The sequence below is a fragment of the Brassica oleracea genome, chromosome C1 (assembly GCF_000695525.1).
Source record: "Brassica oleracea var. oleracea cultivar TO1000 chromosome C1, BOL, whole genome shotgun sequence".
NCBI lineage: Eukaryota > Viridiplantae > Streptophyta > Magnoliopsida > Brassicales > Brassicaceae > Brassica > Brassica oleracea.
Genome location: NC_027748.1, coordinates 41,838,425 through 41,854,858, shown reverse-complemented (window position 1 = coordinate 41,854,858; position 16,434 = coordinate 41,838,425). Strand labels below are relative to the sequence as shown.

The 16,434-nt window shown below is 30.2% G+C and overlaps 3 protein-coding genes across 3 annotated transcripts; 2 read left to right on the top strand and 1 right to left on the bottom strand.

The window, feature by feature from the left end:
• Window positions 1-188: 188 nt before the first annotated feature.
• On the bottom strand, window positions 189-791 carry LOC106293791 (60S ribosomal protein L29-1-like). The gene is made up of 3 exons (XM_013729437.1): window positions 713-791; window positions 532-635; window positions 189-448 (listed from the first exon to the last, which is right to left on the bottom strand). The coding sequence occupies exons 2-3, from the start codon at window positions 631-633 to the stop codon at window positions 365-367; spliced, it is 186 nt and encodes a 61-aa protein (XP_013584891.1). The 5' UTR covers window positions 634-635; window positions 713-791; the 3' UTR covers window positions 189-364.
• Window positions 792-928: 137 nt separating this feature from the next.
• Window positions 929-2,523, top strand: LOC106298807 (thioredoxin-like protein CITRX, chloroplastic). Its single transcript, XM_013734945.1, has 4 exons — window positions 929-1,119; window positions 1,260-1,382; window positions 2,085-2,165; window positions 2,252-2,523. The coding sequence occupies exons 1-4, from the start codon at window positions 940-942 to the stop codon at window positions 2,366-2,368; spliced, it is 501 nt and encodes a 166-aa protein (XP_013590399.1). The 5' UTR covers window positions 929-939; the 3' UTR covers window positions 2,369-2,523.
• A 283-nt stretch (window positions 2,524-2,806) lies between these two features.
• On the top strand, window positions 2,807-3,741 carry LOC106294527 (GATA transcription factor 15). The gene is made up of 3 exons (XM_013730101.1): window positions 2,807-3,051; window positions 3,125-3,289; window positions 3,361-3,741. Exons 1-3 carry the CDS (start codon window positions 3,031-3,033, stop codon window positions 3,622-3,624), a joined length of 450 nt encoding a protein of 149 aa, XP_013585555.1. The 5' UTR covers window positions 2,807-3,030; the 3' UTR covers window positions 3,625-3,741.
• The last annotated feature ends 12,693 nt before the right edge of the window (window positions 3,742-16,434 follow it).

The window sequence follows — 16,434 nt, the reverse complement described above, 5'->3', positions numbered from 1 at the left end:
ACCTTTAGATTACAGAACTATCATGATACGGAACATGCATTTAGATTACAGAACCCTATAAAAAATAACAAGCTAATGTCCGAGATAATCCCTAAATATGATGGATACACAGCCTCCCAGTTTTCAGTTCAAGATAACATATGAACAATTGGGCAAAACCAATCAAATAAAGAAACTCAAAACCATACGAAATGAAAATCCATGATATTAAATTGAAGGCCAGGATAAAAGAGTACATAGACCTCATGCTTAAACATAATCAAACCAAACATAACGCGAAATGTAAATTGGTTCCCTTGTCTAATACAGTCTTAATTTCATTTTAAAAAAACCTCAAAATGATCTCTCAGAGAGAATCAAAAGCTTAATCTTCAGTGGTGGCATTCTCGCCGCTCTTGACGTTGTGCTTCCTTGCGTACCTCTGGTTCCTCAAGAACTTAGGATCCATCTGTAAACATTTCATCATTAAAAAAAAAAAAATCAAAACTCTAAAACTAAAATTAATATCTAGAAGCTTCTAAAAAGACTTACCCCTCTGGTGGGAGTGTGACGGTGCCTCCTTGGCTTCTTGATCCCGTTCTTGTGGGCCTTAGCCGACTGGTTATGCGCCGTGTGATTCTTCGACTTGGCCATCTCTGCAATATACACTATTCAATCAAATCACGAAGGTAACAACAGATAGAAAGATGGGCGTGGTAGAAGAGGCTAACACCTGAGTAATAGATCTGCTCGGGCTAGGGTTTCTTTTCACGGCCTCCGTGACAACCAATGATTTTATAGTGCAGTTAAAATGCCCTAATAGATCCTATGGGCCTCTAAAGAGTTGGCCCGTTAAGCATTATATAAAGCCCATCAAAATTTGGAGGTTAGACTAAAACCCATCAAGTGTTTAAAAACCTCAAAAACTGTAATAATTTTTTCCACTCAACAGTTCCCAGAATGGCTCTGGTTCAATCCACAACACTTGCTCGCCTCAACGTCCCGTTATCGCCGATTCTATCCACACTCCATGCTCGGTCGTCCCTCTTTCTCCGGAGGAAAATTCGACCGTTGACGCATCCGCGGAAGCTTCTCTGCCCTCCGCCTCGGGGCAAGTTTGTTAGAGAAGATTATCTTGTGGTATACTGTCTTATTCCATAAATGATTGAGGCATTAGACTGCTAAAATGCTCACAATTGAAATTGCTTAATTCGAGAATCTAGACTGTTAACTGAGTGTGTTTTTTTTTTTTTTTTTCCGTTTCTGTGTTGGTTTGACAGAGGAAAGTATCAGCTGAAGAACTTCAAGAGCTGGTGAAAGGAGAGAGGAAGGTGCCGGTCATTGTTGACTTTTATGCGACTTGGTGTGGACCTTGTATCTTGATAGCTCAAGAACTCGAAATGGTACGATCTCATTCTCATCCCTCACCTTTTTCTATTTTATTTTTACGTAGTCTCTCCGTTTCATTTGCTTATGTTTTTGCCTCTAGTATGCTTGTATTATTTATCGCAAACAGTTGACTTTTGGAACTGATTATATTTTATATTTTCTTGAACCTTGAAATGGGATGGTTTATAATGAGTTAAAAACAAGTCTAGTGATTGACTGACTACTATTGTTAATAGCCTAGTAGGTGTTGATCAGTGTAATGTAGCCTTGCAGCTCAGCAATAGACCTTAAGGCAAGTTTTGAGAGCTCAGTGGTTCTGAATTGATCTATGGTCTTGGTTTGGGTATAGCTTAAGAGTTTAGACACTCTTCTCGTAAATCAAGTTTCTTATATAGTGTAGTTCTTTGTTGTGTTTTAATAGAAAATGATGTTTACCCGGTTCCAGTTTTACCAGTGTTCACCCCATTCCTTATGGTGAAGGCAATTTTACCATTTTCAAAATAAAGTTATTCAAAGTGTGGGTGGGATTGGAGAAAACTCAGCATTTTTCTTCTAGATTGTCTCTCTATCTATTCGCTCATACTCTGAAAATCTCGCTTGGTTCATGCTAAAAGATTTTGCTGTTGGGGAAAACATGATTGTCTCTATCTACTGGCTTGTACACTGGAATTATCTCGTTAGATTCATGTTAAATTGTTTTGCTCTTTGTGAAACAGCTTACAGTAGAGTATGAGAGCAATGCAATGATTGTGAAAGTTGATACAGATGATGAGTACGAGTTTGCACGCGACATGCAGGTAAACTCTAACTCTCTCACCTTCTATTTTTTTTTCACGAGTCTCCTCTCAGTGTATCTATGTGAAAGCAAATCTTGAATACGCAGGTCCGGGGCTTACCTACATTGTTCTTCATCAGTCCTGACCCAAGCAAAGATGCAATCAGGACAGAAGGGCTAATTCCATTACAGATGATGCGCGATATCATCGACAACGACATGTGAAGTCTTGTCCCGAAGAAACACTTTCTTGCTTTAGGATTGAAATAGTTTATTTGACTTTTTGAGGATGCGGTAAGAACGTCATTTAGTTTCATAAGAAAATGTAAACGAGATGAATGTAATCTAAGAATTTTATATGTATGCAGTGTTAGATCTGAGCCGTTGATCTGGCACATTTAAATCACGGTTCAGTCCGGGTTAAGCTAATGTTTAATTTCTTAATCAACAACATTTCAGCGCCAATTCGATTGGCGCCCTTTCCTTTTCACCCAAAATTAACAAAAAAAAAAACTCCTCCCGGTTATGCAGTTTGTTTAGGCGCCTAATTAGTCGGTCCAGGGGTAGTTTCGTCATTTATCACAGTAGGTTTAGCCCGGCCCAATTCAATTTTATAAAAATGGCGTTTGGTTTATAGATCTGATTCTTGTGGTGTTTGTTGGGTCGTTACAAAAATATCTCTGCGTCTCTTCTGACACTCCCTCGCTACTCTCTGTCTCCATTTTTTTTTCAAAATTCTTTGTTTTTCTGATCTCTTTCTTGCCTTTGAGAATTCATCGCGATCTTCTCCAGCTCCTTCAGACAATTTCACCTGTCTGTTTTTTTTTTTTTGAGAATCCTCCCCGATCTGCTGTTCGATCCAGACATTTTAACCGAAGTTGGGAGAAATGCTAGATCACACCGAGAAAGTAAGTGATCTGATTAAATCGTTCTCGGTTTAGTTTCTAGTGATCGGTTTAGCTAATTTTTCTGTGTGTTTAGATCTTCGATTCAGAAGCCATGACAACCAAGTTCACATCCGTAGATGCAACTGAAGAAAGCAGCAGCAGTGATGGAGGAGGAGGTACCAGCAGCGAGAAGAAGAGTTGCGCCATTTGCGGTACTAGCAAAACCCCTCTTTGGCGTGGGGGTCCCACCGGTCCCAAGGTTTGGACTCTTCTTGATCTTCACCTAACCTCGATTTCTCCGATCTGATCTGTTTTGTTTGTGTTATGTAGTCGCTATGTAACGCATGCGGGATCAGGAACAAGAAGAAGAAAAGTACTGTGGTCAGAAACAGATCAGACGTTAAGAAGAAGAAGAATCACGCTACAAATCCTAAGCTTGGTGACTCGTTGAAGAAGAGATTGGTGGAGTTGGGGAGAGAAGTGATGATGCAGCGATCGACGGCTGAGGATAAACAGAGGAAGAAGCTCGGCGAGGAAGAGCAAGCTGCTGTGTTGCTCATGGCTCTCTCTTATGCTTCTTCTGTTTATGCTTAAACGTATCTCTTGGTCTCATCGATTTGAGCTGAAATAATTAATTAATTTTTAGTATGTTTTTCAGATTCTGAGAGTATTATTAGCTAACGAATTAGTGTGTAATTTTTGTTCGATTTTGTCTTGTTTAATTAACTTTTTCTGATTTTTTTTTTTTTTACATGGTTTATGTGATATGTAGTAGAAAACCGAAAGATCAAGAAACATGATGATTTTTTCAGTCTTATTATAACATTTATAATTGCATTTTTTTTCCTGAAAGTTTTGTCTTTATTAGGACAAAAATGGCGAGGTCTCTCTGTCTAGTGTCTAGCACATACATACCTTTATTTTTGAAAAAGAAAAACAGATTCACTTGAGATGTAATGTTCAGATTTGCCGCTTCATTTCCAGTGAAACCTTTAAAACAACCAAAACTTTTTACCGTCTGCATATTTTCCCTCGTTAATTTGATTTTTAGTTTGGAACCAAAGACTATGTAATTTGACTTGCTTGGCACTGTTTGCTGATCCAATCATTTGAATATAAATTCGAGTGGGAATTTTAAAGAGTGGGAATTTTAAAGATGGGTTATATACTTGTAAGTTGGAAGTCCTACAACACAATTTCTTTGAAGAGGGAGAGGAACAAGTTTACAGCTAGCAACTTGACGTAAGTGTGAAATATATGAATTTTGACATATGGGTCCGAAAGGCCCAGAAGGCTAGAACCAATGCAATAAATGTAACATGCTGGATGCAAGACGAATTTAGAAGTCATATCAATGACAATAAAGTTGACAAGTCTGGATTTCTCGTGAATTCACCTCAGCGAAAAAATTCCTTCTTTGGACACGTGTCTTCTGTTCTCCATTCTATTTTGATCATGGCTTTTTATGGAAGTATGTTTCTTTAATTGAAAGTGTGATATAATTTTCAGCCCAATAAGATACTGCCTCTTCATGCTTCGTATTCGTCCTTTCTTAATTGCGAACCTGAGAAATAAAAATATCCACTTAAACCGTAAATGTGTAAAGTTATAGAATTTAATGTCGAATTCAATTGTCTTTGTAACTTCTTCCTCAAATCAATGCTACTCATAACTTCATCTCCCCTGTAACACCTAAACGCTTCACCTCCAACCAAGCTCAGCATATATACTCCCATAATCATAAGCCTCCTCTACTTCCCAATCTGGAGCGGAGGCAGATAATTTATTTGTTGGGGGCATAAGTAAAATTGGTCAATGGATTAGGAGTATATTTGCTAAAAACAATGGAGGCATATTAAATTTATTCAATGATTAACATGAAATTTTAAAAAGTTGTTGGGGGCAAATGCCCCCCTCTCACACAACGTGGCTTCGGCATTGTTCCCAATCATCTCACTAATAACCCACTACATACATTGTTTATATGGTACAAAATATGCTCCGGCGAACTCAATCTCCACAACCCCGGCGAAATTCAAAACCGTTTCCATGGATACTATTCCCGAAAACTCAACCAGCAAAGTCCCAGCAAGTCCACCACCAAAGTTCCGGCAAAGTCCAACACCGGTTTCTTGGATAAGAAAAAAGGATTTACAGCTCCAGTGCTCTCCCAAATAGCCGCAACATCCGCCATCGTATACATATTCTACTGTCCTCGCCAGTGGACTCCAACGTCTCTTCCCTCAAGTTTGGTCACTTCACCGGTATATTAGATATATGGTGGTCACAAAGGCGTTCAGGTATGCTGCAGTTTGTAAATCGTTTAATTGATATGAGCAATAGGGAGTTTAAAGGCCAACTTTTCGAAACGAAGCGGAAGGTGGTACTTCGACGTTTTCTGGTGGTCTTTCAAGAAAAGTCCATCAAGAAAAGGATCAAACAAGGACCCAATGATTGATCTGAAACCATTTATGTTCTCAAGAGTCTCTCTAATATTGTTTATTTTGGTTGTTTATTTGTTACTATTGTCTGAAATCTTTTAATGGTTTTTGCAGCTGTATGCTCATTTTGTGGAATGTAGGCAGCACAGAGATTATGGTAATAAAAGGTATTATATACTCAAACAACATCAAAGAAGCCAAGTATAACAAAGACAGTCAAGTGGTCATCATTGCCTTACCCGCTTATTCTCTTCTTAACGAGCTTCTACGCTATATCAAATCCAGTTCCACCGATTTGTTACATACTAAAATACTGAAAATCTTTCTAATCGAAGTTTATGTAACATAAAATCGCTATTCTCTAGAGAAATTGAGACATCAAAAGTTCCAAACCTCTTTGATCATCATCATATATTAGTACATGAGGCAACTATGCATTAAAGCAATATTGTTATATTTATTGAATTTTTCTCAAAATCCATGTGTTAACACCTACGAAAATATTGAATTTTACGTTAAACGCTCTATACACTGAAGCCTAAACTTTTTAGTGTTGTTTTAAAAATTTTAACCATATCTACATTTGTATTAATGTATTTTAAACTCTCTTTCATGGTATATGAGAATTGTTATAATTTTTTATTAATAAATTTAGTAAATCTTCATAATACTCCTAAAATCAGTGGAGTAACCACTATAAAATGACTATTTTCTTGAAAAACGGAGACAACAAAGACTCCAAACCTCTTTCAACATCATCATATGTTATTGCATGATGCAACTATGCATTAAAACAACATTGTCATATTTTTTGAAATTTTTTCAAAATCTATGTGTTAACCCCTACAAAAAAATGAATTTTGGTAAATGCTTTATATACTGAACCCTATAATCTTTAGTGTTGTTTTAAAATTTCTAATTATATTCTACATTTGTATTAAAATATGATAAACTATCTTTCATGGTACATGAGCATCGTTTAATTTTTTTATAAATTGATTTAATAAAATTTAATATACTCTCTAATTTGGTGGACTAACCATTATAAAATTGATATGTTCTCTAGAGAAATAAAGACAACAAAGGTTCCAAACCTCTTTTACCATCACCATATATTAGTACATGAGACAACTATGCATTACAACAATATTTTTATATTTTTGAAGTTTTCTCAAAATCTATTTGTTAACCCCTACGAAAATATTGAGTTTTACGTTAAACGCTCTATATACTGAAGTTTAAACTTTTTAGTGTTGTTTTAAAATTTCTAACCACATTCTACATTTGTATTAATGTATGTTAAACTCTCTTTCATGGTAAATAGGAATAGTTATAATTTTTTATTAATTAGTTTAGTAAAACTTCATAATACTCTCTAAATCGGTAGAATAACCACTATAAAATTGTTATTTTCTTGAAAAACGGAGACAACAAAGACTCCAAACCTCTTCAATATCATCATATGTTAGTGCATGATGAAACTATGCATTAAAATAATATTGTCATATTTTTTGAAATTTTCTCAAAATCTATGTGTCCCCTACAAAAATATTGAATTTTAAATTCTTTATATACTAAACCTTATAATCTTTAGTATTGTTTTAAAATTTTTAACCACATTCTAAATTTATATTAATGTGTGATAAACTCTCTTTAATGGTACATGAGCATCGTTCAATTTTTTATAAATTAATTTAGTAAAATTTCATATACTCCCTAAATTAGTGGACTAACCATTATAACATCGCTATTCTCTAGAGAATTGACCATCACCATATATTAGTACAGGAGGCAACTATGCATTAAAGCAATATTGTTATATTTTTGAAGTTTTCTCAAAATCTATGTGTTAACCCCTACGAAAATATTGAGTTTTACGTTAAACGCTCTATATACTGAAGCCTAAACTTATTAGTGTTGCTTTAAAATTTCTAACCACATTCTACATTTTTATTAATGTATGTTAAACTCTCATTCATGGTATATGGGAATCGTTATGTTTTTTATCAATTAATTTAGTAAAACTTCATAATATTCTCTAAATCAGTGGAATAACTACTATAAAATCGTTATATTCTTGAAAAACAGAGACAGAAAAGGCTCCAAACCTCTTTCAAAATCATCATATATTAGTGCATGATGCAACTATGCATTAAAAAAATATTATCATATTTTTTGAAATTTTCTCAAAATCTATGTGTTAACCATATAATCATTAGTATTGTTTTAAAATTTCAAACCACATTCTACATTTGTATAAATGTATGCTAAACTCTCTTTAATGGTACATGAGCCTCGTTAATTTTTTTATAAATTAATTTAGTAAAATTCCATATACTCCCTAAATTAGTGGACTAATCATTATAAAATCACTATTCTCTAGAGAAATGAAGACAACAAAGGTTTCAAACCTGTTTGACCATCACCATATATTAGTACAAGAGACAACTATGGATTAAAGCAATACTGTTATATTTTTTGAATTTTTCTCAAAATCTATGTGTTAAACGCTCTATATACTTAAGCGTTTAAGGAGTTTGAGTTTTATGTTAAACGCTCTATATATTGAAGCCTAAAAAATTTAGTGTTGTTTTAAAATTTCTAACTACATTCTACATTTGTATTAATGTATGTTAAACTCTGGTATATGAGAATCGTTATAATTTTTATCAATTAATTTAGTAAAACTTTATAATACTCCCTAAATCGGTGGAATAACCACTACAAAATCGCTATTTTTTTGAAAAACAGAGACAACAAAGGCTCTAAACCTCTTTCAATATCATCATATATTTGTGTAGGATGCAACTATGCATTAAAGCAATGTTTTCATATTTTTTAAAATTTTCTCAAAATCTATGTGTTAACTCTATAAAAATATTGAAGTTTGCTAAATGTTTTATATACTGAAGCATATAATCTTTAGTGTTGTTTTAAAATTTCTAACCACATTCTACATTTGTATTAATGTATGCTAAACTCTCTTTCGTGGTGCATGAGCATCGTTCAATATCTTTTATGTTAATTTAGTAAAACTTCATATACTACCTAAATTAGTGAATTAACCGTTATAAAATCGTCTTTCCCTAGAGAAATAGAGATAACAAAGGTTCCAAACCTCTTAGAGCATCATCATATATAAGTAGATGAGGCAACTATGCATTAAAGCAATATTGGTATATTTTTTGAATTTTTCTCAAAATCTATATGTTAACTCCTACGAAAATATTGAGTTTTACATTAAACGCTCTATATACTGAAGCCTAAACATTTTAGTGCTGTTTAAAAATTTCTAACCACATTCTACATTTGTATTAATGTATTTTAAATTCCCTTTCATGGTATATGAGAATTTTTATAATTTTTTATTAATTTATTAGGTAAAACTTCATAATACTCCCAAAATCGGTGGAATAATCACTATAAAATGGCTATTTTCTTGAAAAACGGAGACAACAAAAGCTCCAAACCTCTTTCAACATCATCATATGCTAGCGCAGGATGCAACTATGCATTAAAATAATATTGTCATATTTTTTTGCAATTTTTTCTAAATCTATGTGTTAACCCCTACAAAAATATTGAATTTTGGTAAATGCTTTATATACTGAAGCGTATAATATTTAGTGTTGTTTTAACGTATACTAAACTTTCTTTCATGGTAATTGAGCATCGTTCAATTTTTTTATAAATTAATATAGTAATATTTTATATACTCACTAAATTAGTGTACTAACCAAAGTAAAATCGCTATTCTCTAAAGAAATGGAGACAACAAAGGTTACAAACCTCTTTGACCATCATCATATATTAGTGTACATGAGACAACTATGCATTAAAGCAATATTATTATATTTTTTGAATTTTTCTCAAAATCTATTTTGCTACGAAAATATTGAGTTTTACGTTAAACGCTCTATATACTGAAACTTATACTTTTTATTGTTGTTCTAAATTTTCTAGTGACATTATAACTATGTATTAATGTATGTTAAACTCTTTTTACGGTATATGAAAATCGTTCTAATTTTATATCTATAAATTATTAAAACTTATTGAATTTTCCGTTAACGCTCTATATACTGAAGCCTAAACTTTTTAGTGTTGTTTTAAAATTTCTAACAACATTCTACATTTGTATTAATGTACGTTAAACTCTCTTTCATGGTATATGAGAATACTTATAATTTTTTATCAATTAATTTAGTAAAATTTCATAATATTCCCTAAGTCGGCGGAATAACTACTATAAAATCGTTATTTTCTTGAAAAACGGAGACAACAAATGCTCCAAACCTCTATCAACATCGTCATATGTTAGTGCATGATGCAACTATGCATTTTTTAACTATGCATTAAAACAATAATTTCATATTTTTTGAAGTTTTCTCAAAATCTACGTGTTAACAACCCCTACAAAAAAATGAATTTTGTTAAATGCTTTATATATTGGACCATATAATATTTAGTATTGTTTTAAAATTTTTAACCACATTCTACTTTTGTATTAATGTATGCTAAACTCTCTTTCATGGTACATGAACTTCGTTAAATTTTTTTTATAAATTAATTTAGTAAAATTTCTTATACTCCCTAAATTGATGGACTAACCGTTATAAAATTGTTATTCTTTAGATAAATGAAGACAACAAATGTTTCAAACCTATTTGACCATCACCGTATATTAGTACCGGAGGTAACTATGCATTAAAGTAATATTGTTATATTTTTTGAATTTTTCTCAAAATCTATGTGTACCCCTACAAAAATATTGAGTTTTACGTTAAACGCTCTATATACTGAAGCCTAAACTTTTTAGTGTTGTTTTAAAATTTATAACCACATTCTACTTTTTTTGATTAATGCATGTTAAACTCTTTTTCATGGTATATGAGAATCGTTATAATTTTTTATCAATTAATTTAGTAAAACTTCATAATACTCCCTAAATCAGTTGAATAACCACTATAAAATCATTATTTTTTTGAAAAACGGAGACAACAAATGCTTCAAACCTCTTTCAACATCATCATATGTTAGTGGATGATAAAACTATGCATTAAAACAATATTGCCAGATTTTTTCAAATTTTCTCAAAATCAATGTGTTAACCCCTACAAAAATATTGAATTTTGGTAAATGTTTTATATACTGAAGCCTATAATCTTTAGTGTTGTTTTAAAATTTATAACCACATTCTACTTTTTATTAATGTATGCTAAACTCTTTTTCATGGTGCATGAGCATCGTTCAATATTTTTTATAAGTTAATTTTGTAAAACTTCATATACTACCTAAATTAGTGGATTAACCATTACAAAATCGTCATTCCCTAAAGAAATGGAGATAACAAAGGTTTCAACCATCTTTGACCATCATCATATATTAGTAGATGAGACAACTATGCATTAAAGCAATATTGTTATATTTTTTGAATTTTTCTCAAAATCTATGAGGCTACAAAAATATTGAGTTTTACGTTAAACGTTGTCCATACTGAAACTTATACTTTTTTATTGTTGTTCTAAATTTTCTAATGACATTATAAATTTGTATTAATGTATGTTAAACTCTTTTTTATGGTATATGGGAATCGTTTTTATTTTTTATGTATAAATTATTAAAACTTTGTAATACTAAATCAGTGGAATAACCACTACAAAAACACTATTTTCTTGAAAAGCGGAGACAACAAAGACTCTAAACTTCATTTAACATCATCATATATTAGTGTAGGATGCAACTATGCATTAAAACAATATTGTCATATTTTTTGAAATTTTCTCAAAATCTATGTGTTAACCTCTACAAAAATATTGAATTTTGATAAATGCTTTATATACAGAACCCTATAATCTTTAGTGTTGTTTTAAAATTTCTAACCACATTCTACATTTGTATTAATGTATGCTAAACTCTCTTTCATGGTACATGAACATCGTTAAAATTTTTTAAAAATTAATTTAGTAAAATTTCATATTCTTCCTAAATTAAAAGACTAGCCATTATAAAATCGTAATTTTGAAGAGAAATAGAGACAACAAAGGTTTCAAACCTCATTGACCATCATCATATATTAGTGCAGAGACAACTATGCATTAAAGCACTATTGTTATAATTTGTTTTTATTTTTTCTCAAAATCCACGTGTTAACACCTACGAAAATATTGAGTTTTACGTTAAACGCTCTATATACTGAAGCCTAAACTTTTTAGGCTTGTTTTAAAATTTCTAACCATATTCTAATTTTGTATTAATGTATTTTCAACTATCTTTTATGGTATATGGGAATCATTCTTATTTTTTATCAATTAATTAGTACACTACATAATATTATCATAATCACTGGAATAATCACTACAAAATCGCTATTTTCTTGAAAAACGGACACAACAAAAGCTCTAAACCTCTTTAAACATCATTATATATTAGTTTAGGATAAAACTATGCATTAAAACAATATTTTCGTATTTTTTGAAATTTTCTCAAAATCTATTTGTTAACCTCTACAAAAATATTAAATTTTGGTAAATGCTTTATATAATGAACCCTATAATATTTAGTGTTGTTTTAAAATTTCTAACCATATTTTAAATTTGTATTAATGTATGCTAAACTCTCTTTCATGGTACATGAGCATTGTTCAATTTTTTTATAAATTAATTTAGTAAAATTTCATATTCTCTTTAAATTAATGGACTAACCATTATAAAATCGCTATTCTTTAGAGAAATGAAGACAACAAAGGTTCCAAACCTCTCTGACCATCACCATATATTACTACAGGAGGCAACTATCCATCAAAGAAATATTGTTATATTTTTGAAGTTTTCTCAAAATCTATGTGTTAACCCCTACGAAAATATTGAGTTTTACATTAAACGCTCTATATACTGAAGCCTAAACTTTTTAGGCTTGTTTTAAAATTTCTAACCATATTTTAAATTTGTATTAATGTATGCTAAACTCTCTTTCATGGTACATGAGCATTGTTCAATTTTTTTATAAATTAATTTAGTAAAATTTCATATTCTCTTTAAATTAATGGACTAACCATTATAAAATCGCTATTCTTTAGAGAAATGAAGACAACAAAGGTTCCAAACCTCTCTGACCATCACCATATATTACTACAGGAGGCAACTATCCATCAAAGAAATATTGTTATATTTTTGAAGTTTTCTCAAAATCTATGTGTTAACCCCTACGAAAATATTGAGTTTTACATTAAACGCTCTATATACTGAAGCCTAAACTTTTTAGTGTTGTTTTAAAATTTCTAACCATATTTTACATTTTTATTAATGTATGTTAAACTCTCTTTCATAGTATATGGAAATTGTTATAATTTTTTATCAATTAATTTAGTATAAATTCATAATATTCTCTAAATCGATGGAATAACCACTATAACTTTGTTATTTTCTTGAAAAACAGAGACAAAAAAGGCTCCAAACCTATTTCAACGTCATCATATATTATTGCATGATGAAACTATGCATTAAATCAATATTGATATATTTTTTGACTTTTTTTCTGAAAATCTATGTGTTTTACCTTAACATTGAGTTTTACATTAAACGTTCTGTATACTGAAGCCTAAACATTTTAGTGTTGTTTTTAAAATTTATAACTATATTCTACATTTGTATTAATGTATGTTCAATTCTCTTTCATGTTATATGAGAATCGTTATAATTTTTTTTCAATTAATTAATAAAACTTCATAATATTCTCTAAATCGGTGGAATAACCACTATGAACTGACTAATTTCTTCAAAAACGGAGACAACAAAGGCTCCAAACCTCTTTCAACATCATCATATGTTAGTGCAGAATGCAACTATGCATTAAAACAATATTGTCATATTTTTTGAAATTTTCTCAAAATCTATGTGTTAACTAACCCCTACAAAAATATTGAATTTTGGTAAATGTTTTATATACTAAAGCCTATAATCTGTAGTGTTGTTTTAAAATTTCTAACCACATTCTACATTTGTATTAATGTATCTTAAACTCTCTTTCATGGTAAATAAGCATCATTCAATTTTTTTTTATAAATTAATATAATAAAATTTAATATACTCCATAAGTTAGTGGACTAACCAATATAAAATCGTTTTTTCTCTAAAGAAATGGAGACAACAAAGGTTCCAAACCTCTTTGACGATCATCATATATTAGTACATGAGACAACTATGCATTAAAGCAATATTATTATGTTTTTTGAATTTTTTCCAAAATCTATGTGGCTACGAAAATATTGAGTTTTATGTTAAATGCTCTATATACTGAAACTTATACTTTTTATTATTGTTCTAAATTTTCTAACGACATTCTAAATTTGTATTAATGTATGTTAAACTCTCTTTTATGGTATATGAGAATCGTTCTATTTTTTTTTATCTTTTAATTAGTAAAATTTCAAAATATTATTTAAATCAGTAGAATAACCACTACAAAATCGCTATTTTCTTGAAAAACTAAGACAACAAAGGCTCTAAACCTCTTTCAATATCATCATATATTAGTGTAGGATGCAACTATGCATTAAAGCAATATTGTCATATTTTTTGAAATTTTCTCAAAATCTATGTGTTAACTAACCCCTACAAAAATATTGAATTTTGGTAAATGATTTATATACTGAAGCCTATAATCTTTAGTTTTGTTTTCAAATTTCTAACCATATTCTACATTTGAATTAATGTATGATAAACTCTCCTTCATGGTGCATGAGCATCGTTCAATTTTTTTATAAATTAATATGGTAAAAATTTATATACTCCTTAAATTAGTGGACTAACCAATATAAAATCGCTATTCTCTAGAGAAATGGCGACAACAAAGGTTCCAAACCTCTTTGACCATCATCATATATTAGTACAGAAGGCAACTATGCATTAAAGCAATATTGTTAAATTATTGAGTTTTTTCTCAAAATCTAGGTGTTAACCTCTACGAAAATATAGAGTTTTACGTTAAACGCTCTATATATACTGAAGCCTAAACATTTTAGTGTTGTTTTAAAATTTCTAACCACATTATAAATTTGTATTAATGTATGGTAAACTTTCTTTGACGGTATATGGGAATCGTTATAATTTTTAATCAATTAAGTTAGTAAAACTTCATATTAATCCATAAATCGGTGGAATAACCACTATAAAATCATTATTTTTTTGAAAAACGGAGACAACAAAGGCTCGAAACCTCTTTCAACGTCATCATATGTTAGTGCATGATGCAACTATGTATTTAAACAATATTGTCATATTTTTTTGAAATTTGTTCAAAATTTATGTGTTAACCCCTACAAAAATATTGAATTTAGATAAATGTTTTATATACTGAACCATATAATCTTTAGTATTGTTTTAAAATTTCTAACCACATTCTAAATTAGAATTAATGTATGCTAAACTTAATTTCATGGTACATGAGCATCGTTCAATTTGTTTATAAATTAATTAGTAAAACTACATAATACTATATAAATCAGCAGAATAACCACTACAAAATCGTAATTTTCTTCAAAAACGAAGACAACAAAGGCTCTAGGCCTCTTTCAACATCATTATATATTAGTGTAGGATGCAACTATGCATTAAAAAATATTGTCATATTTTTTGAAATTTTCTCAAAGTCAATGTATTAACCCCTACAAAAATATTGAATTTTGGTAAATGCTTTATATACTGAAGCCTATAATTTTTAGTGTTGTTTTAAAATTTCTAACCACATTCTACATTTGTAATAATGTAATATAAACTCTCTTTCATGGTGCATGAGCATCGTTCAATATTATTTATAAGTTAATTTCGTAATGCTTCATATACTCCCTAAATTAGTGGATTAACCGTTATAAAATCGCTATTATCTAGAGAAATGAAGACAACAAACGTTTCAAACCTCTTTGACCATCACCATATATTAGTACAAGAGGCAACTTGCACTAAAGCAATATTGTTATATTTTTTGAATTTTTCTCAAAATCTATGTGAACCCCTACAAAAATATTAAATTTTACATTAAACGCTATATATACTAAAGCCTAAACTTTTTAATGTTGTTTTAAAATTTCTAACCACATTCTACATTTGTATTAATGTACGTTAAACACTACTTCATGGTATCTGGGAATATTTATAATTTGTTTCCATTGATTTAGTAAAATTTCATAATATTTCCTAATCGGTGGAATAACCACTTGAAAAACGTTATTTTCATGAAAAACGGAGACAACAAAAACTCTAAACCTCTTTCAACATCGTCATATGTTAGTGCATGATGCAACTATGCATTTTGCAACTATGCATTAAAACAATAATGTCATATTTTTTGAAATTTTCTCAAAATCTACGTGTTAACAACCCCTACAAAAAAATTGAATTTTGTTAAATGATTTATATATTTGTATTAATGTATGGCAAACTCTCTTTCATGGTACATAAGCATCGTTAAATAATTTTATAAATTAATTTAGTAAAATTTCTTATACTTCCTAAATTGGTGGACTAACCATTATAAAATCGATATTCTTTAGAGAAATGAAGACAAAAAAGGTTTCAAACCTCTTTGACCATCACCTTATATTAGTACAAGAGGCAACTATGTATTAAAGCAATATTGTTATATCTTTTGAATTTTTCACAAAATCCATGTGTCTCGACGAAAATATTGAGTTTTTGGTAAATATTTTATATACTGAAGCTATAATCTTTAGTGTTGTTTTAAAATTTCTAATCATATTCTACATTTGTATTAATGCATTTTAAGCTCTTTTTCATGGTATACGGGAATCGTTTTAATTTTTTATCAATTAATTTAGTAAAACTTCATAATACTCCCTAAATCGGTGGAATAACCAATATAAAATCGTTATTTTTTGAAAAACTGAGACAACAAAAGCTCCAAACCTCTTTTAACATCATCATATGTTAGCGCATGATACAACTAT